General features: G+C 41.3%; 1 protein-coding gene across 1 annotated transcript in view; it reads right to left on the bottom strand.

Annotated features, from left to right (window-relative positions):
* Positions 1-25,139, bottom strand: part of lrriq1 (leucine-rich repeats and IQ motif containing 1) — a 51,193-nt gene extending 26,054 nt beyond the window's left edge. Inside the window, exons 1-14 of the mRNA XM_053499882.1 lie at positions 25,083-25,139; positions 22,023-22,137; positions 21,634-21,736; positions 21,453-21,553; positions 21,187-21,253; positions 18,157-18,362; positions 17,986-18,060; positions 7,795-9,708; positions 7,289-7,441; positions 6,196-6,346; positions 4,907-5,100; positions 2,956-3,083; positions 2,770-2,843; positions 1,552-1,645 (exon numbers count right to left, since the gene is read on the bottom strand). Of these exons, the coding sequence (XP_053355857.1) occupies positions 1,552-1,645; positions 2,770-2,843; positions 2,956-3,083; positions 4,907-5,100; positions 6,196-6,346; positions 7,289-7,441; positions 7,795-9,708; positions 17,986-18,060; positions 18,157-18,362; positions 21,187-21,253; positions 21,453-21,553; positions 21,634-21,736; positions 22,023-22,136 (3,374 nt within the window). The 5' untranslated portion in view covers position 22,137; positions 25,083-25,139. The remainder of the gene's footprint in view (positions 1-1,551; positions 1,646-2,769; positions 2,844-2,955; positions 3,084-4,906; positions 5,101-6,195; positions 6,347-7,288; positions 7,442-7,794; positions 9,709-17,985; positions 18,061-18,156; positions 18,363-21,186; positions 21,254-21,452; positions 21,554-21,633; positions 21,737-22,022; positions 22,138-25,082) is intronic.
* Positions 25,140-25,815: the final 676 nt, after the last annotated feature.

Genomic DNA, 25,815 nt, shown 5'->3' with positions numbered 1-25,815 from the left:
AAAAACTTCCCTGCAAACACAAGCTCATGAAGCAGCCAGATTTATAGAGGTAAAACCTCTCTCCTCTTTCTCTGCTCCTGCTTACGATATCCTTTGGCACTTTAATTTTGCTGCTGTTATTATTGGCCGGGGATTAAAAAACCAGAGGACAGCAGTGAAAACAGAGAGTGTAATATCGTTGTTGGCACTGAGGGTTAGACAAAGTTCATCCCAATACTGAGCATGACCTGAGTGAATTCCACACACCACCTACGCAAAACATGCGAAGAGAATTTTGATTAAGATCCTTATATAAAGGGCTTGATTTCCAAAATAAAGTACATCAGAGAAATTTTTTTAAGTGGTTAAAAGTATATGGTACACTCTCTGCAACCTGCAAATATCTCCTTTGTATCGGTTATTTAAGAGGCAGGAGTAGCACAGTGGTTCAGGTGTTGGCCTGCTGACCAGTTCCAGCCCCGATGCTACCGGGCTGCCAGTGTTGAACCCTTGAGCAAGGTCATTCACCCCTAAGTGATCAGATACGATCGGCAACGGGCTGGCAACCCAACCCTGTAAGTAACTACCACACTGTGGTGGGGTGGCGTGTATCCCTCACCAGATGACAAGTAGGCAGACCCTCTCACCAATATTTGTAATTCATGCAATTGTACATAAAGTCCATATATTAAAATCAATAATATATTCTGCAATATATTAAGAAGGAATTTCAAATCAAACTATCATTATTGATTTTGCAGAACTGAGAGTAAGAACTGCTTTAATTTCTCTATGTAATCCCCTGCTACACAAATGCACTTATCTCAGCGTTTTACTATTGCTTGGGTACAATTAAGGAAAAAAAGAATTTTAGTACATCATAGCCATGATTGGACTGCCTGCAATGGGCTGCGAGCCACAAATTCTTTAAGTTGTTTTATAACTATATTACAAAATTACTTGTATAGAACTTAACTATGGATTTTTCATTTAAGTTTAATTAAATTTATCACCTTTGTGATCCGCCACTTTGAAACTTAATGTCTTACCTTATCCACACTTTTTAATTTTATCATTCACATGCTTTTGTTTACGTTTATGTAAATCATAACTTTTCATGTAGAGCTGACATGCATTTGCTTCACAAATATTCTTCTGCTAAGTAAATATTTTAAGAATTACAAGCACTTAAGTCCACGTGCAGATAGAAGTCACCGGGTAATCCAATAACTGACAGGCTGATACACTAGCTAGCCAAGTGATCCTGTCCGGAAACTCTGTGTTAAAGTGGAATGTTTATTCTCCTCGCCTTGCCTGATCCATCTCGAGCCGTGTGTCTGCATTCATATTACACATATGTACTCTGGGACATACTTAAGATGTTAGGATCTTTTGCTGGAATGTACACATAGCTGTGTCTGAAAGTCCGAAACAAATGTTTCTATTACAACAGCAGGTGGAGTTTTAATTCTCAATTATTATCTTCACCATAATAATGTTGAGTTGATGTGTGTAGGCGGTTGCTACTACTGTATGAGAATTGCAATCAGGAACATGCAGTATCTAGCTTACCGCCAAGTATTGTCCTGCTGTACAGGATTGTCAGATATGCTAAGCTCCTGAAGATGACTGCATCCCTGAAGACTCATACAAATGTTGCTCAGCTCTAAAAGAGAGGTAAAGGTGTTTGCATTTATCTTCCTTACAGTAGAAATAATGATACCGTTTCCTATTATGGACATGCAATTAAATATAGAGAGCTATTAACAAATTGTGTTATTTAATTAATCACTTCCTGACACCAAAGCAAGATATAAAGAAATGCATGATTAGCGTTAATCTGCAAAAAAAATAATAATAATAATAATAAATAGGTAAATAAGGCCATGCCATGCCACATTCTCCCATTACAAATAGTTCAGTAATTTTATTCACAATTACTACAATTACAATACAATTATTCCTGAAATACTTGTTGATTCCATATGTAGAATGGACAATAAAAAGTTGACAACATGCTTCTGATAGGAAATCATTTACATCAACAGATAAAGCCATAAAGTAAAATAAATAAAAGCTTACATCCAATATTGTGAATACTTTTAAATGTTTTTTTTTATATATATAAATGCCAATATGTAAGAAAAGCACAAAGGGAATGTTCTGTTTTTGGACAATAATCATTTTCAAACAAATGAAAAGAATATATATTTTTTTAGAAATAAATGTTCTTTATTCAATAAAGAACTACTATAATACTGTTGTCTATTTATGGTTCCACTAAATGTTGTGGGTTTAAAAGAATATGTTATAGCATAATGTAACAATTTAATTATATAGCTACTGTATATTCATTCTCGTACCAGGGTGTCTTCCTTGCTTTCTTTAAAGTAAGAACAAAGAAAACAGTTCCTTATATATATATATATATATATATATATATATATATATATATTTGGTTTTACCTGTGACTGTTATAGAGATATACACTATATCCTCCTTTACAAAACCACATCAGAGACAGGAACGCACTTTTCTATTCCTTTATTATTGGGCATATACAAATCCATCCCTTAGCTGTGCCAATTAAAATATTAACGTATTAGAACATATTTATTACTATAATTTGGTGCTGTGTCTGGGGTTAGGGTTGTACTCTTAAAATTCAATTCAATTCAATTTTATTTTGAGATCAGTCAACACCCTATGAGCATTTGGATTTAAGAATGTAACAGTGTTGTGAAATAAACTTTTACCTACATAATGTAATTTGTGTAACTGTTTTCTTACCTGAAAGACAATTGTGACTAACATTAAATGTCTTCAGTGAGAGCAAGTCCACAAGCAGTGGTAGCTGAGTGATACTGAGAAAGAAACAACCAAACAGTCAGTGTGATGAAAGTGGGAAAAAAGAAATGAAAATGAAATAATCACATAAGCCAGACATCATTTACTCCACAGGTACAAAGCACCCACCTGTTCTGCGGCACAGACAGACAGCGCAGCAGAGGCAGCCAGCAGCTATCTAGGCCATGCAGAGAGCAGATGCTGTTATCATCCAGATATAGCTCCCTCAACAGGACGTGGTTTTCAAGCACAGGCAACTACGCCAGAGACAGAAAAAATAAGTATAAAGCCAAACTGCCAAAATACCATCCTGACCATGTCAGGCATTAAATGTCCCATGAGCTGAAGAACACAAGCCTCACCCTAAATATAAAACCGCAATACCACATTTCTGAGCACTGAGCCTGACTGGCAGTGGAAATTGAATTAAAGTGACGGCAGACGCTAACAGGAGGTGAATGGATGAGTCGTTTTTAATGTGAGGATGATGTAAACAATAGCTGTCATCAGTAGAGCTCTGTCTTTCCTCAGACCCTACTCTGGTGATTAAAAGGACATAATGTGTACATATACATCATCTTATTCTGGAAAACCTAAAACTCTAAACAAAGCTCCTTCATGTGGTTGTTCGCCTCATTTTAATTAACTGAGACACAAAAAAGCACAGTAAAAACAAAAGTTACATCAGTTAAAAGGCAATTCAGAATAATGAGATGTCACTAAATATTACTGCTTGTATTGAACTTGCTTGTGAGAAAGACGTCCCTGATTTTCTGACTTTATTGTGAGATTTGCAATATATCCCAGTATGATTATGTGTCATTATTATTTAAGGAATACAATCTGCTTTTTTTCTTTACATTGGTCTGAAGAGAGTTTTAATCATTTGTAGGTCATGAGAGTGTGTGGGAAACGACTTGTTTTTAAAGGCCCACAGTGAACAGGGGCCAAACATCCATTCTGAGACATTGTGCGAGACAGCAGAGTGAGGCATTACCATCAGAACATAAACAGAGCATTGTTTAATGTGCATCAAAGGCTGCAATATGACCATAATAATGTTATGTCAAGTTCAGTATAAAAAACGAGAAATATGCAGTATTTAATGTCATACTGTATTTTTTATTTTCCTTCCTAAAATCTATATGGCTATTTGGAACTGAGATTTTTTGGGACCAAAATAAATAAATAAATAAATAAATAAATAAATAGTCACTAGCACAGGCATGCTGAAGCGGGTGGTCACATACAGTGTAAAGCACGGATGGCAAAGAAAAGCCACATTTGTTAACACTGTAACTTATTGGATATAGTTTACCTTCAATAAATAAAGTAAATTTGCATTATATTGCTGACTTTATTTAGAGCCATTTACAACCAAGACAGAATACAAATGAGCAGTAATAGTATTGCTCATGGAACAAACCACAGCACCTTTGAAGTGCCTGGATTTGAACTCGCAGCTTTCCGATCGGCAAATCCCAAAGCCTTACCCTGTGGGCCACCACTTCCTATGGGTTTTATGCTGGTCAGGGTTGAAGTGGTTGACGTTATTAGTTTGTATTAGAACTAACAGAAATAAGAACTATAATGGGCATTTAAGTCAAACTATGGCTTATGGCTTAAGAATTTCTCCTGAATGAAGGCTTAAAATCGATTGATATTTTCCGTGAATGATGATCCCGGCAGAGGTGGCCCAGAGCCCTCTGCAGTCGTTCCTGTGAATGTTTCGCAAGTGAAACGCTCTCAGGAAAAACGATCTGCTTTGATCACCAAACCAGATGGTCTGATCATCTGTTTTTGCAGGACAATGCACAACCTAATACTTTTAAAACTCCTGGTTTGACTTAAACAGCCATCATTGTTTATTAAAAAACACTCTTAAAAAATATGTGAGAGGCCATCATAGGCCTAGACTGTCTGTGCAGAAGGTGAAAAAAAATGTGTAAAAAAAGTGAAATTATCTCATTGTCTCAACATAATAATGTGCTTGTATTCATGTTCATGTTCATTTTCTCTGTATGATTTTAATATGGATAATCTGAGCTCAAAGCGATAACGATTGTAAATGGTTGTTCACCTCTGTCAGGTTGTTTCCTCTCAGGTCCAGTGTGTTGAGCAGTGCGCAGTTTTCTAGCCCTTCGACATGGCTGATGTGGTTATAAGAGCAATCCACATGCAAAAGTGTGAAAGTTTCACTCAGTCCTCTCGTACTAATCAACTGGTTATGATCAACTGTCAGATGGTGAAGCTTTTTTAGGGATCCCAAACCACCTGAAAGAAAAATCACCATTCATACAGAGGAGCACGAAAAGAAATCTAGCATCAGCCAAACAGAAATCTGATTTCAAATATTGAGACCTGAAAGTAAATATGATTTAAGAACACTTAACCTTTTGCTTATGGAATATTGCTTCATGCTTATTATTAAATACAGAGACAAAAATAACTCCAGCTTAAATGTACATGAGCAGATACAGAGAAAGGTAGCGTAATAAAACAATGCTGCCATCTACTGCCACAAAAACAGCAAGCGATCACAGGCAAACACCCCTGATACAGGACATAATGTACTTGTTCATACTGTCCAGTCCTAAGCATTTCAGATAACAAATCACCAGAACAATTGCTTCACTTTACCTGTTGAAAGAATTTATCTGTAACTTTAAACATTAAAATAATTCTATACTTAAAATACAAGGGTTGATTAAGTCAAACCCAGTTTTCTTTTCATTGTGCAGAATAACAGAACACAGTTTTTCCATGAGAGTAAAAACTACCTTTATCTTTCTTTATACAACAGTTAGTCCCAACCGAGTAATCTGATTGGACGAGAGGCATTCCACGAATGATTATAATAAACAGTAACAGCACTGGGACATTTAAGTACATATATCACTCCTCTGAATGATATATGTACTTAAATGTACACTCCAAAATTCCAAAACCCTGTCTAATTGTCCAATACAGTGCACTACTTAGTGTGTAGAAATAATTGATTATACACCTAGCCGTTACGATAGCCGTTAACATTCTAATCATGAATAAGTGGAAATATAAAGATAAGCTTATGATATTTGTAGGACATATATATATTCCCCTACTCTACTAATGCACTTATCATTAGTGATTCACCAGTGCTTGAATATCACCAAGGTAGAAAGTTTTCTCGATCTAAGATATTAAATATTTTAAGATAAAAGAAAATGGCATATGTTATTGGGACAGTGTCTGTGTTAATACAGTAAGTGTTTAGTTTAGATTAAAATCTAGCAGGAAGTGCGCGTAGATTAGGGCTAGAGACTATTTTTATAGTGCACTTGTAATGTAAACAGTTAACAATGATATCAGCCTAAGTAAAGCACTTACTGATGCGGGAAATGATGTTATGAGATAGCTGAAGTACAGTCAGGTTAAGAGCATCATCCAGACCGTGGACGCTCGTTAACCGGTTTCTTCCCAAAAGCAGGACCTCAAGCCTGGCCAGACCCCCGCAGTCCACATATGTGATACTGTTTTCCTTTATAAAGGACAAAAAGTTTTTAAAAGAGACAATGCTTTTGTAATGACAGCAACCGTTTGTGAGTATGGCGTTATATTCCTGCCACAATTACGCTCGCTCAACTTTGTCCAGTGTTACAAAACTGCCACAAAACCAGCCAATTACAGACTTCCACACACTACTTCTGATTGGCTGTTCCTCCTCCAATCAAGTGGCACTACTATCGACCGCTTAACGGAAGCATTGTAAATAAAGGTTTATAAGTGAAGCGACTGAGTTGTCCGATTTTAATTTTAGTCGATGTAGTCTAACAATGAGCTATATGGATAATTAGATAAGTGAATAAAAACACACAATGGACAAACGAAACTGGTATATACTAATACTTCATTAAATAAAAATAAATACTATTATATTTGTTTATAATATTTATAAATAAATGCAAATTTATTTACATTGCTTCCCTTATATATAATTTATTTTTATTTGTATATAATTATATATAATAATATAATTTTTATTTCTTATTATTTTCTTTTGATTTTGTAAAGCTGCTTTGAGACAATGACCATTTTAAAAGCACATATTGCCAGCTGATAGAGAAGGAACAGCCAATCAGAAGTAGTGTGTGGAAGTCTGTGATTGGCTGGTTTTGTGGCAGTTTTGTAACACTGGACAAAGTTGAGCGAGCGTACAGGCAGAGTCGAGCGCGCACAGAAAACAAACGTTGCACGCGTGTGCAGACAGAGTCGAGCGCGCACAGAATCGAGAAGTCGCGCGTGCGCGGAGAACATGTTGAGCAAGCAGGGGAGGAACTGCTGCACGCGCAGAATCGAGCTGTTGAGCGCGCAGTGGAGACATTGCACGCGCATAGAGTGCTTTGTCTGCTCTCAAAATGCCAAACCACGCGCTCAAAATTGTGGCAGGAATATAACGCCATATGTGAGCACTGGTGCAAACCTGTAAGTCAATATGCTGGAGTTGAGTACACTGTTTAAGTCCATCCAGGGCCTGAAGTCTGCATCGTCTGAGCGTCAGACTCTGTAGTCTGGTACACTCAGACAGTGTGGAGAGACTGCAGCTGGACAAATCTTCCAGAGTTACTGAAGTCACCTGGTGTTGTGTTGACAAAAGATTTTACCATTTAGTTGCAATTTTACTATATACTGTATGTATTCCTGCATTTTATGCTGATTAAAGAAACAGCACCATGTGTTACATTGCATATCCTCCCTGTCAATTTAAATGTATGTATGCTCAATGGCAATTTATTGTGGTAAAAGTGGAATCAAACACTAAGATACAGTAATGCTATTATTGGAAAATAATCAACTTCAGGCTGGTAAATATAACTGCTTTCCAGCAAGCTACAACAAAACTAGACAAATACAATGGTTAGAGATTAGGATTGTTGTTCTTATTAATAACAACAAAATAAATATTAATCATAGCTAATGACTGGTTACCTGTTTAAGAGACCTCCAGGGTCCAGACTTAAGAATAATGTCCACAGGTAAAGGTACCAGGCTGTGTCCTGAGGCTCTCTTATGTTCCCTCCTCCTAGGTGGAGCACTCTGACTGTTCCTCTTACTCTGCGTGGAGAGCTTGGCCCAGGGTGTGCAGTTCATCATCCAGCCTAATCGCTTCTGCTCAGTGCTGTCAGGCAGACATGCGAAGCTGGAGTCATGCAGAGCACACTGCAGCCTTCTGGTGTCTGTTACACTTTCCTTTTCACGTGCACCCACTGTTACGCTGCTGTTCTCACTGGACATAGAGGGCAGGGTGGATACAAGGTGAGAGCTGAGCTGCTCATCCTGTCCATTTGTAGAAGACAGAGTCTTGGCCATGAAACTTTTGGAAATATTAACTGACTGGGAAAGACATCCCTGGGATATATCACTGAATTTCACTTCTTTTAACCTTTTTGTAGTTATCCTGCTCTCCTTGTCAGTCTCAGTATCTTCTCTCTGCTCAAAACATCCTTTAACACTGTCCTCATTTATATGTCCATGAATTTCCTCAGAATTCTGCCTATCATCATTTCTCTTTATTACTATTTGCTCACCAATTATCTCATTTTTCTTTCTTTGCTCTTTTTCCAGTTGCTCAGTTTTATTTCCTTTAAGTTGTTCATTTTGCTTTAATCTAATATTTTCTTCAACTCTTTCTTCATTTACCATTTTCTGCTTTTTCTCTTCTTCTTTTATAATTATTTCAGCCTCACGCTGCTTACCCTCTTTCTCCTCTTTTCTCCTCCTCTCCTTAATTTGTTTGTGCTTAATTTCCTCCATCATTTTTTTCTCATCCTCTGTTCTCTTTGCTTTCTTAATTTCTTTCCTTTCTTTCTCCTCATCCACCTGCACATTCCTCTTTTCCTGCTCTACTTCCCAGATTTCCATACTTTTCTGCATTTCCTCCTCTTTTCTTTTGCTTTCATCCTCAATCCTCTTTGCTTCTTCTACTTTTTTTCTCGTCTCCTCCTCCGCTCTCCTCTCTTTCTCCTTTTCCTCATCCTTTATTTTCATCTCATCCTCAATTTCCTTTGTTTTTTCTTCTGCTTTACTTGTCTTATCATCATGTACTTCTCTTCCTGCTTTTCTTGTCTTCTCCTTATCATCATGTACTTCTCTTCTTACCTCCCTAATTCTCCTGTCTTCCATCATTTCAGGTGATTTCATCTCATCTCTTCTTTTTATTTCCTCTTCAGTTACATTTTCTTTTTCTTTTTCTATACTAATATTTTCCATATGTTGCTGTCTTTCTCTTTTGCCCTCCTCCAGTCTCCTCTTGTCTACCCTTTTACATGCTTCCTTTCCCTCTTTTCTTTTTAATTCACTCTCAGTGCTTTTTGCATTTTCCTCTGCTTTAGTTTTCTTCTCTTCCACCTTCTGTACTTTTTTCATTTCATCTTCTATTCTCATTTCTCCCACCGTTCTCTGATTTTCATCCTCTATCCTCTTTGCTTCTTCTGTTTCTTTTCTTTTCTGCTCCTCCAGCTTGCGCTCTCTCTCCAGACGATGGCGCTCCTGTTCCTTGGATCTCTCGTACTCAGCTCTTCTCCTTTCAGCCTCTTCTCTGTGATGCTGTTGTTCCTGCTCCACCCGCTGTCTCTCCTTCTCCCTCTCCAGTTTCACTACTTCCTCCATCTCTCGCCTCCTTTCCCTTTCTTTCCTTTTCTCATGTTTCCTCTTTTCTTCTTCTCTTCGTTTGGTCAGCTCCTTTTTGCTCCATTGACGCACGAGTGCCCCTCTGAAAGCTGCTTGTATCTTTGTGGCTGCTGCAGCATGCCGTGCCTCAGTTCTCTTTACCTCTTTCTGCTGTACTTCCTCAAAAGCTTGCCTTTCCTCCACTATCTGATCTTCTAATCTCTTGATCAGCTCCTGAGACAAATTTATATACGATAATAATTAGAAAATCTATTTAAGCAGTTTGTATAAATATTTAATACTAAAGTTAGTTAATAAAATAAAGTTAGTAAGACATAAAATCACAACTTTGCAATGTAACTGTCATCTGTCCTGAAGACTCTACTATGAAAACCTATTGACTCTTATAAAGCACTAATGTGAAGACACATTGTTAATCTGTTTATTATAAGACTTAAAGTATGTGTCTTACAAATCCCTGTAAATGAGTTACTTTAAAAATAACAACCTAAAAGAATGAATTTTTTAGAGCTGTGCTGTTACAGAATATTAATAAACACCTTCTGACCAATCAGAGAATTTAACAGCACTGTGGTATAATTAAGCAATATCACATGAGAGGGACTGCTGTTGTGCTGAAATATAGCACGATTGTGATGCGGCCATAAGCATTGCGGCTAAGACGATATTCAGCACAACTGCATGACCACAAATGTAATATTGCTTGTTTCATAAACACCATGTATTATCAACAGGCTCTGATTTGTTGGTTTATTAAGCCACTTATTTTGCCCTACCGACACATACTCCTGTGACTGGCAGAACTAACAGTGACTGGCGGAGACAGTTAATTAATTATAGGGGTAAAAGTAGTGTGGCGTGGGCGGGGTTTTGGATTAGTAACCATCATGCTTTGCGGGAGGGGTTGTTAGGTGTTCACCCTGTCGAGGAAAGGTGTTTGGGTTAGTGGCTTCGGCCAGGGTGTGTGTGTGTGAGTCAGAAGTGTGTCTTGTTGGTCTGTGTTAGTGAATGTGTGGTTGTGTGACTTTTTCGTGCCATGTCAAATAAAATACTCCCAGCCATTTGCATTGGGCAGCAAGGAAGCTCACTCATCTCTCCTAGTCCCTTCGTGGCAGTGAAAAACGCTACAAGTGGTGTCAGAAGTGGGATGGAGAGTAACGGGTTAGAGCGCACCCCGGAGCAAGCTACAGCTCCGTGCGCCGTCAGCCGGCGAGGCGACCTGCAGCTGCACCTGCCGTCCTACAATGGCACCGTCAAGCCCCACGCGTTCATCGCCCAGGTGGAGCTAGCCGCCGACTTTGCGGGCTGGTCCCCGGCGGAAACAGTCGTCCGGGTGGCCCTCTCGCTAGAGGGCGAGGCGCTGCGGTCGTTGGAAGACCTCCGGGCGGATGAAAGGAAGGACTGGGCAAAGCTGCGGGAGTCGCTCCATTTCCGGTTCGGCGCGGGTGACCGTCAGGAGGCCGCGTGCGAAGAGCTAGCGACCCGCGAGCGGAGCGCCTCCGAGCCACTGGGGGCGTTCGCCATGGACTTAAGATCTCTCGCACGCCGGGGCTACCCGGAATTCGGGCCCGTCCAGCAGGAAGAGCTAGCTCGCCGTGCGTTCCTGCGGGGAATTCGGCCGTCGAGGCTTCGCGAGCACATCCGGTTAGCGGCACCGTCATCCCTGTCTGAGGCGCTACGCGAAGCCGAGCGTGCCGAGCCCATCATGGCAGAACACCGCGGCGAAAGAGCCGAGCGTTTTCCCGTGGCTCGGGGCTGCTCGGTAGGTGAACCTAGCCGGGGACAGGGCTACCCGTCGCGCCTAGGCCTCGACTCAGCATCCGAGATTCCGGGACGACGTCAAGGCCAAGGACCGCCGGACTACCGCTGCAACGTTCCCCGGCCTGAGGACAGCGTACCCCAGCAGCCGTTACAACTAGCTGCGGGGAAGCCGCCTCCCACAGCCGTCTCTGTTTCCCCAACTGCCGGGCCCAACTTCCGTTCAGGACGTGTAGGAAATCGCGCGGGCGTCTACGTGAACTGTGGCCTGGACAACGTTTCGCTACGGGCACTCGTGGACACCGGCTCTACAGTATCGCTGCTGCGCTGGGGAGTATTAAAACAGGGCGAGCGCGGTTGTATGCTGCCGGCCCCAGCCTTGACTATTCGCACCGTGTCGGGTAGCTATTTGGAGATACGGGCCTGTCGCACTGTGCGAATACAAGTAGGTACAATCAGTCTTTCTCATCCATTCTTTGTGGCAGACATTGAGGATGATTGTATCTTGGGGTTGGACATTTTAGAAAGGTGGGGTGCGGTACTGAATCTCGCTGACGGAACGTTACGTGGTAACTTCGGGTTAGCCAGGTTGCTAGTTCCCAAAGCGCAGCCGGACGTGTTAGTAGCGCGCACCAGGGGGGCGGAACTTCCGGTGGACGCGCCATGTAAACATCCGGTAGCAGACAGAGCGAGAATAATGGCCGAGCTTATGCAGCGTAGCAGCATGGGGCTAAGTCCGACACAGACCGACACAGTGAAGTCCCTTTTACATGAATTCGCGGACATTTTCGCGGTAGATGAGCGCGAGTGCACACATACTAATTTGGTGCAGCACACGATTGATACGGGTAACGCAGCTCCTGTTCGGTTACATCCGAGACGCCTTCCCTTAGCTAAACGAGCTATCGCCGAGCAGAAGCTGCGTGAGATGGCCGACTCGGGCGTCATAGAGCCAGCGTCCGGACCGTGGTCTTCACCGGTTGTGTTGGTGCGTAAAAAGGACGAATCGTGGCGGTTTTGTGTCGATTACCGGCGGTTGAACGAGGTAGCGCGCAAAGATTCTTATTCGTTGCCGCGAATAGATGATGCGCTGGAACACGTTGTGGGCTCGGCGTGGTTTAGCTCGTTAGATCTGCGTAGCGGGTACTGGCAAGTAGACCTAAAACCGCGTTCTCGATCGGGCAAGGGCTATGGCAATTCTGGCGCATGCCGTTCGGCCTATGTAACGCTCCAGCTACGTTCGAACGGTTGATGGAGAAAGTGTTGGCCAAGATTTCTCGCAATCGTTGTGTCGTCTACCTGGACGATTTACTGGTGCACGGCAAGGAGTTTGAGGTCGCGCTAGCTAACCTACGGGAGGTATTTTTGGCTATACGGCGGGCGAATTTGCGGCTCAACCCGAAAAAGTGCCAGCTGTTGCGGCAAAAGACCGTGTTTCTGGGACACGTGATTAGCGCTCAAGGGATTGCCACCGATCCAGCCAAAATTGCTGCGGTACAGAATTGGCCTGAACCGTTAAACGTGTCGCAGCTACGCACCTTCCTCGGGTTAGCCTCGTACTATCGTCGGTTCGTGAAGGATTTTGCCACGATCGCTAGTCCGCTGCACGGGCTCACGAAAAAGAATCAGCCGTTTCGCTGGGACGGGGTGCACGCACGCGCTTTCACTCGGTTACGGGAAGCTCTGGTCACGTCGCCCGTTCTCGGATATCCTGACGCGTCTCGTACGTTTATCCTCGATATGGACGCAAGCGATGTAGGGCTAGGGGCTGTACTGTCTCAGGTTTCCGAAAAAACCTAAAGAGCGTGCTATCGCCTACTTCAGCCGCGCGTTGTCTGGACCGGAGAAAAATTACTGCGTCACGCGGCGCGAGCTGTTAGCGGTCGTCGCGGCCCTTAAACATTTTAGGCAGTATTTATATGGGCAATCCTTCTCGCTGCGGACCGATCACGCTTCGTTGGTGTGGCTGCTTAGTTTTAAAGAGCCCGAGGGGCAGTTAGCGCGCTGGCTCGAGCGGTTGCAGGATTATAAATTTACCATTCAGCACCGAGCCTGTGCCGCAGGACTGTGATCAGCTCATTGCCGAGCAGGAGAAGGATCCGGCGCTGCAGCGGGTACTAGGTTGGGTTAACGCGGGCCAGAGACCGGATTATGCCGCGGTTGCTCACCTGGGACAAGAAGAAAAAGCCCTCCATTCGCAGTTTAATCGACTCGCGTTGCGGGGGGGCTTACTCTACCGCCACTGGGAACGACCGTGCGGCGCTGGCGAATCTTTTCAGCTGCTGGTGCCGCGGACTCTGCGGGCACGTGTGTTAGGGATGGTCCATGGGCACGCGGGCGCGGGACACTTTGGAGTCACTAAAACGCTGCGGCGGTTGCGCGCTCGTTTCTACTGGCCGGGCTGCCACACGGATAGTGAACTCTTTGTTCACAGATGCGACGTCTGCACGGCAAAGAAGGGCCCTACCCAGCGCTCGCGAGCACCCCTGCAAGACTTTTGGGTGGGGGCACCTATGGAGCGTATGGGCGTGGACATTCTCGGGCCGTTTCCCATTTCCGATCGCGGGAACCGGTATGTGCTAGTGGCCATGGACTACTTCACTAAGTGGCCGGAGGCGTTTGCTGTGCCGGACCAGAGCGCTCCCACCACCGCCCGAGTGCTGGTGGATGAGGTGTTCAGCCGATTTGGCGCCCCGGAGCAGTTACACAGCGATCAGGGGCGTAACTTCGGGGCGGAGGTGTTTGCGGTGGTGTGTGAGCGCCTCGGGGTGAAAAAGACCCGCACCATGCCTCTTCATCCACAAGGTGACGGCCTCGTGGAGCGGTTCAATTGGATGCTCACCACCCAACTCGCCATGCTAACCAGCGACCGGCAGAAGGATTGGGACGAACATTTGCCTCTCGTGCTGTGGGCATATCGCACAGCAGTGCAGGAGTCCTCTCAGCTGACGCCAGCTGCGCTAATGTTCGGGCGCGAGTTGCGCACGCCTGTGGACCTTGTGTTCGGGCCACCTCCCCAGTCTGAGTTATCCATGAAGCCTGGGTTGGATTATTTTTGTTCCTTAAAAGACAAACTGTTCCGTGTCCATGAGTTGGCGCGTAGACACTTGGCGGACGCCGGTGTTAAACAGCGCCGCATGTATGACACTCACAGCCGAGGGCGAGACTTTGCCACTGGGGAGCAGGTTGGGGTGTATTCCCCCCGGAAGGAAAAGGGGGCTCTCGCCTAAGCTCATGTCTCACTGGGTGGGCCCCTGTACAGTAATCGCCCAGCTCTCTGATGTAGTCTACCGGGTGAGGTTGACGGGGCGGTCGCGAGTGGTCGTGCTCCACCGGGATCGCCTCGCGCCCTACCAGCCCAACGCCAGCGAGACCTCGAACGCTGTGGAGGCCGGTCCGCCTCAGGGAGAGGGTAGCGGCCCTCCTTCCCCTGCAAAACGACCCCGGCGTTCACAACGCCAGCGCCGACCACCGTCACGCTTTCAGGACTGAGTCCGCCATCGTGACCGGGGACGGTCACAGCTCGGGTGGGGGCAGTGTGGCGTGGGCGGGGTTTTGGAGTAGTAACCATCATGCTTTGCGGGAGGGGTTGTTAGGTGTTCACCCTGTCGAGGAAAGGTGTTTGGGTTAGTGGCTTCGGCCAGGGTGTGTGTGTGAGTCAGAAGTGTGTCTTGTTGGTCTGTGTTAGTGAATGTGTGGTTGTGTGACTTTTTCGTGCCATGTCAAATAAAATACTCCCAGCCATTTGCATTGGGCAGCAAGGAAGCTCACTCGTCTCTCCTAGTCCCTTCGTGGCAGTGAAAAACGCTACAGTAGTTTTAAATTGGTACCTATATTATGTAGCAAAATAAAATACTTGTTTCAGTTATCTTCACTTTTAGGTTCCATGGTTAAAAAAATATTTGTTAAACAAAAAGCTAGTGCAGCACAGGGGCTAAGTGGTTAGCACTGTTGCCTTGCACCTCCAGGCACCTCTGGAGTTCGCATGCTTTCTCCGTGCTCGGTGGGTTTCCTCTGGGTACTCTGGTCTCTTCCCACAGTCCAAAGATATGTGGATTAGGCTAATTGGCATTTCCAAATTGCCCATAGTGTGTGTGTGAGTGGTTATGTGTGTGTGCCCTGTATTAAATTGGCACCCTGTTCAGGGTATACCCTGCCTCATGCCCAAAGTCTCATGGGATAGGCTCCAGAGCCCTGCGACCCTGAATACAGGATAAAGTGGCATAGAAGATGAGTAAGTGGGTGATTAAGTGAGTGATATCGTGAGATAAAAGAGGGAAAGCTAGTGCACTATGGTGTATAATTACTTGTTCCACACACTAGGTAATGCCCTTGATTAGGGTTTAAAGAGGGATTTGTAATACAGCTATTCTTTAGATGCTAGTTACCTTTGTAGCTTACTGAAATTTCTCCTGTGACTGGTTTTAAATAGGCAGTTGCTCTCTCCTAAGCACCGGCCTACTTTTACCCATGCTAGTGACTGAGAGTTTGTAGAATTAATGGGTATTAAAACACCTGGGACATGAAGTGATACATATAACTAAATGTCCCAGTGTTGTTACCATTCATCATCAGCATTCGTGAGAAGCTTCTTATCTAATCAGATAATCAGTCAAAACTAACTGTTGTAAAAAATTATGATATTTTTACAGTTAGAGACTGTACAATTAAATAACAATTTACTATAATTAATTATTTTAGCCATTATAATAGCTTCCTGATGCGGGTGCTCACCTGAACGAGGTAGCTAATTAGTCTTGTTATAAGTAGCTGGTTGTTCTGGGAAACTGGGTCGAGCATTAATTTCTGTTCTGTTAAGTGAGTTTTGTTTTCTCTTGTTATGTTCTGTTTTAGTTTGTTTAGTTGGCCTTGGTTTATTGAGCTTTAAGTTAAGTTTATATTTGTCATTATTTAGTTTGTCTCTGTGTCTCCTAGCAGGATTAGCCTCTAGGAGAATTAGCCTTGTGTGTTTACCCTCATGTGTGAGTAACCTCCTTTGCATGTGTAGTTCTTAGCCTGTATAAATACTAACCTGCTTAGATCTTAGTCTGTTTAGTCTTCGAGTCTGTCTAGTCTCCTCGTCTGTTTAGATCATAGTCTGTTTAGGTACTAACCTGTTTAGCCACTAACCTTTAGAGTTCTTAGTCTGTTTCATACCTAGTCTGCTGTGTACCTAGTCTGTCCGTCCCTTGGGTCTCTGGCTACTAGCCTGTTTAGCAATTAGTCTGTTTAGCTACTAGCTAGCTTAGCAGCTAATGTACATAACAGCTAGTAGGCCTGGCCAAGCCTGTCTTGTGTGTGTTTAGCCCCTGCATGTACTGTATAGTCCCTAGTGTTTAGTCCGCTAGTCTGTTTAGTGTGTCTTGTCTCCTCCGGTTTGTATTCCATGTCTGTACTGTATTAGTTTGTGTAATCCCTTGTCTGTGGTATAGCCAACTTCCTTTGTTCATGTTTTGTTTGTTTGGTTTATCATTAAAGACTTTCTATCCCCCCCCCCCCCCCCTCTGCGCCTATGCCTTGCCACACCTCATGCTCACAGTCCAACACCTAACAGTATGTGATAGTTGTCTGTAAATAAAATCATGTTTATATTAATGTACTAATGTATGGGATTTGCAAGATGGTGGATCCACATAACAGATTTTAAATACATATGTCATTATTTAATAGTTTCTGAGGAGGCATTTTTGTAAGCAGTGTCAGTACATTGTAATCATTAGACATAAAGCCCTCTCCTTTAAGGTTTTTAACACAGGACAGAGGGCTTTACATTTTGTAGTTGTTCTGTACCATTACAGGATGCATTTTTCTTATTAAAAAAAGAAAAACAAGAAGCTGGTAAAGAAATGACTAATTTTAGCTATTACTAAAAAGAAATTATCTTTTACTAAAAATTATCTATTACTAAAAAGAAATTATAAATCTTGACAAATTACCATTAAAAATTCCTACATAAAAGGATTATACTGTACACTGCAGACATTATTATTCAAAAATAGTCAACTTCATTGTGGTACTGGTCTCCTGCTTCACATCAAGCTGCATCACTCTCTCACTCATCGTCTATACCGCTTAATCCTGTATTCAGGGTCACGGGGGGCCTGGAGCCTATCCCAGGAGATTTAGGGCACAAGGCAGGATACACCCTGGACAGGGTGCCAATCCATCGCAGGGCACACACACATACACACACTACAGGCAATTTGGGAACACCAATTACCCTAATCTACATGTCTTTGGACTGTGAGAGGAAACCGGAGTACTCGGAGGAAACCCACCAAGTACAGGGAAAACATGCAAACTCCATGCACACAGAGACGGGAATCGAACCCAGACCCTGGAGGTGCAAGGCGACAGTGCTAAGCACTACACCACCATGCCCATAAGCTGCCTCACACTAAATACAAATAACTATTTTTCTTAGTTAACAGTGGATTTACTAACAATACATTGAATTGCATAAAAGATAAACCCAGCATGAATTATATTTAATGTATATATACAGCAAATTCCCCAGTGTTGACTTAACACTCAGTCCAATTGGATTCATAAAATAAACTCCAAAAGTCTTAAATCAACATTGTAGATTTTACTGTATAAACACTGTGTATAAACACAACTCTGTAGACAGTGAAAATGTTTTTTAAAAATAATTTCCCTACCAATAGAGACTGCATATTTATGAATGGGTGTTTTTATTCTGCCCAAACAGAATGCTTCTTTTTGACCAACCTGCTGTTTGACCACTTCAACTTGAACACTTTGGCTTATTTCACCATCCTCTCCTTCTGCTTTAGAAATTTCAAACTGTAAATAAACAGCAAAAAAAAAGGAAATCAAATGAGTTTTCATAATTGTTTTTTTTTATTTGACTTATTTTAAATGCTTTACAGATAACCATACTTGATTAGTTGCTTCAGCCCTGCTAATCCTCTCCTTAAACTGCTCATTTCTGTACATCCTCTTCTCCTCTAATTTCAGATACTGCTCCTTCTCAGCCTCAAGCTCGGCCTGTCTCTGCTCGTCCTCTTTCTTCAGTCGGTCCTCCATTTGTCTCCATTCAAACATGAGCTGTCTTTCAGAATCCTTGTGTGTGTCATATTCAGTGTCTGAGATCAACAAATACATGCATGTCAATTTAAAATAACACATGCTGATAACTAAAAAATTAAATTAAATAAATAAATCTATGCCCAGTTCCCATTTATAAAATGTCAGATAAAAGCTGATATATTTCAGTAACCTATTTTTATGAGATTTATTTTTCCATAAAATTGGGGGTGTTAGGGTTAGAAATCAGTTTGCCTCAGCTGTTGGACACCTTCAGACCACCAGAGGTCTTATAAACCCACATACTGGCTATTAACACACAGACAGACACACACACACACACACAGTGTGTGTTCTTTATTGTAAATAATCTTTTTTTATTTAATTTAAGCCTTGATTTGAATTTGGATTTAAGATTCGATTTAAGGCTATAGTATATAATCAAAGTTATCCACTGAATAATGGATGAGAATAGATAAAGCGATAAATTCATTTCAGTAAATGCAATCTTTAGGCTATTAAAATAAGACTATCCGCTCTAACTGGTCTCTAAGGTAAAGAAGGTAGAAGTGGAGCATCAGGATGACCCAGACTGGTCTGGTTTTAATGTTGGTTTTACAGACAGGCACAGTGGGCAGATGTGCCACGTCATATTTTCAGGTTATCTGGTTCTTGGTGGAATTTTACATGTTCTCCTTGTGTAAAGAGCAGGTTTCTCCATGTTCTCTGGTTTCTTTAGTTTTCACAAACACATGCACATATGTAAATGGACAACTAAAATTTGACCATGTGTCAAGTAAGTGCTCTACTATATTTTTAACTACCTTACTCTCACCCTCTAAAGTCTGTATTCATAAACTTGTTTATTTTGTAACTATGTGTTGGTAGGCTACTAATTAGTGTTTTTTTGTTTTGTTTTTTTTTTTGCTTGTGTAGTGATAATAAGGAATCTTATCTTGTAAAAGTGTATAATGCACTATAACGGAACAGTGTCCCAGTCAGGGTGTATTTCTGCCTAGTGTTATGGTTGATTTGGAGAAGCTCCAGATCCACTATGACCCTAACAAGGAAAAGAACAAAGGTTTAATTCAAGTACACTGTATGGCCAAATGTTTGGGATCGCTATTGTTGTTGCATAATTACCTAATTCTATGTGTTATTGCATACTTTTGAAATCCCCAGTATTGTTGTAAAATGTAGAAAACAAATTATTAAACAAAAATAAATAAATTTGCAAGTGATCCTTAACTTTTGAGTTGTAGAGTATGTGAACACCTAACCATCACACCCACATGTGGTTCTTCCTCAACCTCAAAAGTACACAGTTATATAGAATATGACTGTTCTATAGCATTAATATTTCACCTGGAAGAAATATTAATATGGTTATTAGGCTATTACAAGGTTAAAACCTATTTCAGCATGACAGCCCCTGTTTACAAAGCCAGGTCCATAATTTGGCAAGGTCGGCATGAAGTTGAGTCACCGGCTCAGCACACCGACCTCAACCCCAATGAACAGTTTTGGGATGAACTGGAACAACTACACCCTTGGCTTCCTTGCCAGGCATCAGTGGCAACATTAAGTAGAAAGCCTTTTCAGGAGAGTGAAGGTAATTATAGCAGCAAAAGGGAAATCATTTTGGGGTTAGGGTTGGGGAAAAAATGGAATAGGCAAAAATCACATATGGGAATGATGGTCTTGTCTCCAGTTAATTTTTTCCCAATAGTGTACTGTATGTAGTGTACATGATCTGGAGCTTATCCAAATCGACCAAAACACTAGGCTGAAAAACACCCTTACATTAATGTTCATTTACATTTACATTTACATTTAGGCATTTGGCAGAAGCTCTTATCCAGAGCGACTTACAAAAAGTGCTTTAATGTTTACAACATTGGATACATACTTACACTGGGTTAACTAGGTTAATAACTAAGTACCATTAGTCCAACACATCTGAACTTTTTTTTTTTTTTTTTTGGAGGGGGGGGTTTAGTCCAAGTACTGGAGAAACAGATGAGTCTTGAGTCGTCGTTTAAAGATAGTCAAAGTATCTGATGTATGGACATCTAGAGGAAGTTCATTCCACCACCTAGGTGCCAGAACAGAAAAGAGCCTGGATGAATGCCGCCCTCGATCCCTGAGAGATGGTGGGATGAGGCGAGCAGTGCTGGAGGATCGGAGGGAACGTGGTGCAGTGCGTGGTGTAATTAGCGCAGAGAGGTAAGTGGGTGCTGGGCCATTTTTAGCTTTGTAGGCAAGCATCAGTGTTTTGAATTTGATGCGGGCAGCTACAGGAAGCCAGTGCAGGGAGCGGAGGAGTGGGGTGGTGTGGGAGAACTTGGGAAGGTTAAAAACGAGTCGTGCTGCTGCATTCTGGATCAGTTGCAGAGGACGAATCGTGGACAAAGGCAGGCCTGCCAGGAGTGAGTTGCAGTAGTCCAGTCTTGAAATAACAAGGGACTGAACAAGCACCTGAGTAGCCTGTGAAGAAAGAAATGGGCGAATTCTTCTGATATTGTAAAGAAGAAATCGACAAGAGCGAGTAAGGTTAGCGATGTGTGGGGAAAATGACAGATGATTGTCCACGGTTACCCCAAGATTGCGGGCAGTGGTTGAGGGAGTGATTTGGTTGTTGTCCATGGATATCACAAGGTCTTGACCTGGAGATGTGTTTGATGTGTTGAGATGTGTTGACCTGTGGTTCATGTTCAGGATTTAGTATTTTAAATCTTCTACTGCCCTGCAATTGACTCTAACCATCTTTCTCTTTGCCAGACTAACTTAAGAGGGCAAATCATCCATTTTACTGGCATAAGATATTACAAGTGAAATGGTTCTTTTTCTCAACCTCCCAACCTCTAAATTATGCAAACTAACCATTTTCTTCATTTGAGTCATAAGTTTCACATGGGGAGCCCAATTGCTCTTCAATTTCAGACATTATCTGTAAAATAGAAAAATTTATGCATAAATCAATTTATTGAATTTTATTTTCTTAAAAATCCCATAATGGAAACACATCAGGGCCACAAATCAGCTACTGTACCCTTCCATTCCTCAGAAACAAGTAAATTGTTTTCACAATAACTTCCACTTTAAAGACAACTAGACACAACAAGACAAGAAAATACTGTATGGCTTACGATTTCCTTCTGTCTTAATGGATCCTCTTCAAAATCAGAGCCTAGTTCATTCAGAAGATCAGCGTGCTGACTCACGCCGAACATCTCATTACACATGGTCTCTGCACATTGTATACATTAAAATACTCTTAGTGCAGCTAAAAAATATATAATTTTCTGACCAAATGTAATTAGATCATACCAAGATCATCAAGATCTTTGAGGATGAGTTGCTCAAAAGTGTTCACTCTGTTACTTGAGGCTTTAAAGTAGGAGAGCATTGAGTCAGGAAGGTCATTCTCTAGCTGTAGTTTGAAAAGAAAGAAAGAAAGAAAGAAAGAAGAGAGAGAGAGAGAGAGAGAGAGAGAGAGAAAGAAAGAAAGAAAGAAAGAGGATACAAATTACAAGTGTGTATGGGAAGGGGGGCAGACAATGAGACATCATTATGCAAACAAAAAGTGTCTAACTTGCTCATTTTATGAGGCTACATAAAAATAAAATAAAATAATAAGATAATAAATCTTTCACCAAATATACTGTAATTAGACATTATGCTACATGTTAAGAAAGGAAACACTCAGATACACACACCTTTTCATTAGATAAACTGAAATCTTCTTCAATGTCTGTGTCACTGTCAGAGCCCATGTCAGGGTGATTATCGGTCAACTTCTTCAACTCTTGTTCAACCTCATGTGCATCCATCCTAATCAGAGAAAGGTTCATTCAAGTCTGTTTACATGGATATAGTTAACACCATAATGTGTACAGTAGTACGGACAATGATGATGATGGTGATGATTATAGTACAAATAAAATTCTTCTAAAAAGATTTTTATTTGAAAAAATATAAAGTAATTAAAACACCAAAAAATATCGATCTTCAATTTAAAGTCAATCAGTGAGATTTGAAGTCTAATCTGCATATTTCTCCATAGTCGCTTAATAGGGATTCTGGATGTATAACGGGGGTGGGTGGGGTATCGCTTAATTTAAAGGGCTATTTAAGTAATCTACAAATAAACATAAAAGTACCTAATACATTAACTTGATTAACAATTTTAATTATGATAATTTTCTGGACGCTTAAATTGCTGGGGTCAAATTGACCCCAAGCATAAAAGATGTTAGTAAATTTGAAGGTAACAGGAGGGTTAAAACCTGTCAGTAACCGACAGTTAAGTTAAAACTTTACGTGGTAATTTAGCTCACACTGGATGCTAAACAAAACAATCACAAACCGCTGATCATGTACACGCAGCTTAAACATTAATAAAAATCCTTTTTACACAAACACAACCATCACAATCACTGTGCATTATTACAATACATAAAAGTACACAAGTACCCAATAATTAACTTATTTCACTTTAATTCCGACATGCAAGAGGGATTTAACCTTCACAGGCAGAACAAAGAGTCGTGAGCGACTTGAACATTCTGATGAAAAACACAGCAGAACACCTGACTGTAACTTAGTCCACTTCGGCATTTACAACACGTCATGGCTCTTCTTCTTGTTAAACGGTGGTTTGAATCGAGTGTCTTACATTAAAGCCAAACGCCACCATCCTTAAGCGTATAATAATTATACGCTTAAATTAAGTAATAATAATAATAATAATAATAATAACCAAGCACGACGGCGGCGAGGCAACAGCTGCGTCTAGTAACCAGTAGCAACAGTGGACGCGGGTCGATGACGTAATTATTTGGCGACAGAAACTGTTGCAGAAAAAAAGAGCTGTTGTTATAAAGACCTAGTGATGGCTAGATGAAGCCTTATTTAGGTGTCGAGGCTAGCCAATAGTTTCACAAAGAATATTTAATTTATTAAGCTTTATTTAAGAACTCATTTTACTGAGTGGGCAAATTCTGTTCAGCAAATAGAGCCTAACAGTAGGATGGATGGATACATAGATACGTAGATACATAGATAGTTTCAGCTCTCAACAAGTTATTTAGCCCTAACTAATGCAGTGAGTAGCTTCTCATACTCTGAGTCAAGATATAGACCTGCATCAAGCAAAGAAAATAACTAAAGAGGTTCCTGAATCTACTAAAATTTGGTTAAGAACTGAAAACTGCATTATTTAAGCCAGAAAGGATCATAATGAACTATCATCTTCAAGGGAGAAATGTTGTTGTTTTTTTATGTTTTTGGAATGGTTGTGCTCAGAGATCACATAAACATTTGGTGAAATCAAATGGTTAAAAAAAACAGTAGAACTCACTGCTATGTTTAATAGCGAAAGTAAGAGCATTTCCACATGCAGAGTGTGAGGACAACTCAAGAGATTGGGACTAAACAGCTGTGAGAAAACCACTTAGCTTTGACACTAACTGGGGGGGAAAAGGCCTTAATTTGCTAGGGAGCATAAATAATAAATTGTGGAGCATTGGAAAAAGGTAATGTGCTCTGATGAGTCCAATTTATACTGTTCCAGAGTGATAGGTGGTAAGAAGGTTCAAATTGCCCCGTACAAGCTTGTGGGGGCAATTTTATGATCCAGGGTTGCTTCTGTTGGGCAGGTGTAGGTTTAGCAATGTTATTTGCCCCCAAAAAATGGGGTCAGCTGACTTCCTGAATATATTGTATGACCAGGTTTTACTATCAATGCACTGATGGTACAGGCATATTCCAAGATTACAATGCCAGAATTCATCATGCTTTTTTCATGCAAGTTGTGAAAGAGTGGTTTAGGGAACATACGTTATTTTCACTCATGGATTGGCCACCACAGAGTCCTCAAACCATCATCATTAAAGGATATTTCAGAGACATAAATTTCTCTCTGGAGGGAAATAAATATTGTGGCATTCATAAGCTTATCAAAACAGTGCAAAGCAAATGCAAGCAATTATCGATAATCATAATTTAGTTGCAGATATCCAAATTTTAAATTGTGGATATCTATACCTGAATTAAAGAAACCCCATACACAGGATCAGGAAAAGGGATGTCATTTGTCCTAGGAAGAGTGACGTTGTAGATATCTGAAATGTTCATTCTGACTAGGAAGAACTATGGATATCTGTAATACATATTTTGACGGAATATTACATTTTAAAATAGCTCACCATAGTGCACAGTACGCTAATTGGCATGACATTGGTGGTGCCATATTGGGACTGTTATATTCAGAGGAAAAAACGACACAGGCCTCGTAGGCTTTATTTGGAACTACCCCTTCTGTGTGTGTGTGTGTGTGTGTGTGTGTGTGTGTGTGTGTGTGTGTGTGTGTCCAGACTCGTGCCCTAGGTCTCCTCCAGACAGGCTCCAGGTCCTTACGTCTCTGTACAGGTTAAGTGGTACAGAAGATGAATGAATAAAAAACGCGACCCAAGATGCTAAACGAATTCATTCAAAAGAAGAACTAAGGTTCTTCAAAAGACGATGGAGTTTAAAATACGACGAGAACAAAGCTTTTTATTTTTAAAACACGATGGGGAAATAGAACTCCTTGGGAACATAAGTGGAATGAATTAACGTTAATGAGATTTATTTAGAAAAGCGCGGATCAAACTTTATAGATAACTTGTCAGGTTTGTTAAAAAAAATACACGAGAACAAAAACAGCCTTGAACAAGGAAAAGGGAAAGAGAGCAAAAGAAACACTGACTTTTTCAGTAACAAGTTTAAATACTTACTTAAAGAGTGTCAGGACACCTTAGAGAGACATAACTTTAAATTGAAATGTTTTGTCTTCTTTAATATAAACGTCGACATTAGCGCACATGCTCTAGCTAATGCACTACAGTCTGCTGCTCTGTGGAGTCGCCGTTGCCATAGAAACAAAAAAAAAAAATGTTCAGGGCGTAGTGAGGGACAAAGAAGCTCCTATTCTGTAATGATTATTTTTGGGAGGGAAGGGGGACGACAAAACAGAGACCTTCCTGAAAATTCTTTAGCTAATATCACAAGTAACAAGTTGGCAAGTACCAATTTAAGTGTCTGTTGAATTGAAATGTCAGAAGGGATGTCGGCCTTTTTTTTCTCCCCCACTAAATCCAGTAATAAAGTCTATCACCGCCACCTACTGGACTGCAGACCACAGGTTCATCCTTAGCGCCCCCAGTGGTCGGGAACCCCAGGTTGGGAAACATGGCCTTAAAATGTAAATTCCTTTTACACGTTCCGCTGTTCCCTTCGCTTGACATTCATCAAACCTTTGCTATCATTTTTAGTGTTTAATTTAAATCAGAGTGATCAATTTGAAGTCATGACACTATTATTTCTTTATTCCTAATCCTTCACTTTGCCTCACCTTTAACTAGATATTAAGAACCTTTTTCTTTTATTCTTCCAGGTGTGCAGCCACTTTCTGTCATTGCTTTCCTTTTAAAATAATGTATAATAAATAACATTAAAAAATGTCCTGTT

This window comes from Clarias gariepinus, chromosome 7 (assembly GCF_024256425.1).
Source record: "Clarias gariepinus isolate MV-2021 ecotype Netherlands chromosome 7, CGAR_prim_01v2, whole genome shotgun sequence".
Lineage (NCBI taxonomy): Eukaryota > Metazoa > Chordata > Actinopteri > Siluriformes > Clariidae > Clarias > Clarias gariepinus.
This window is presented reverse-complemented; position numbering and strand designations above follow the sequence as displayed.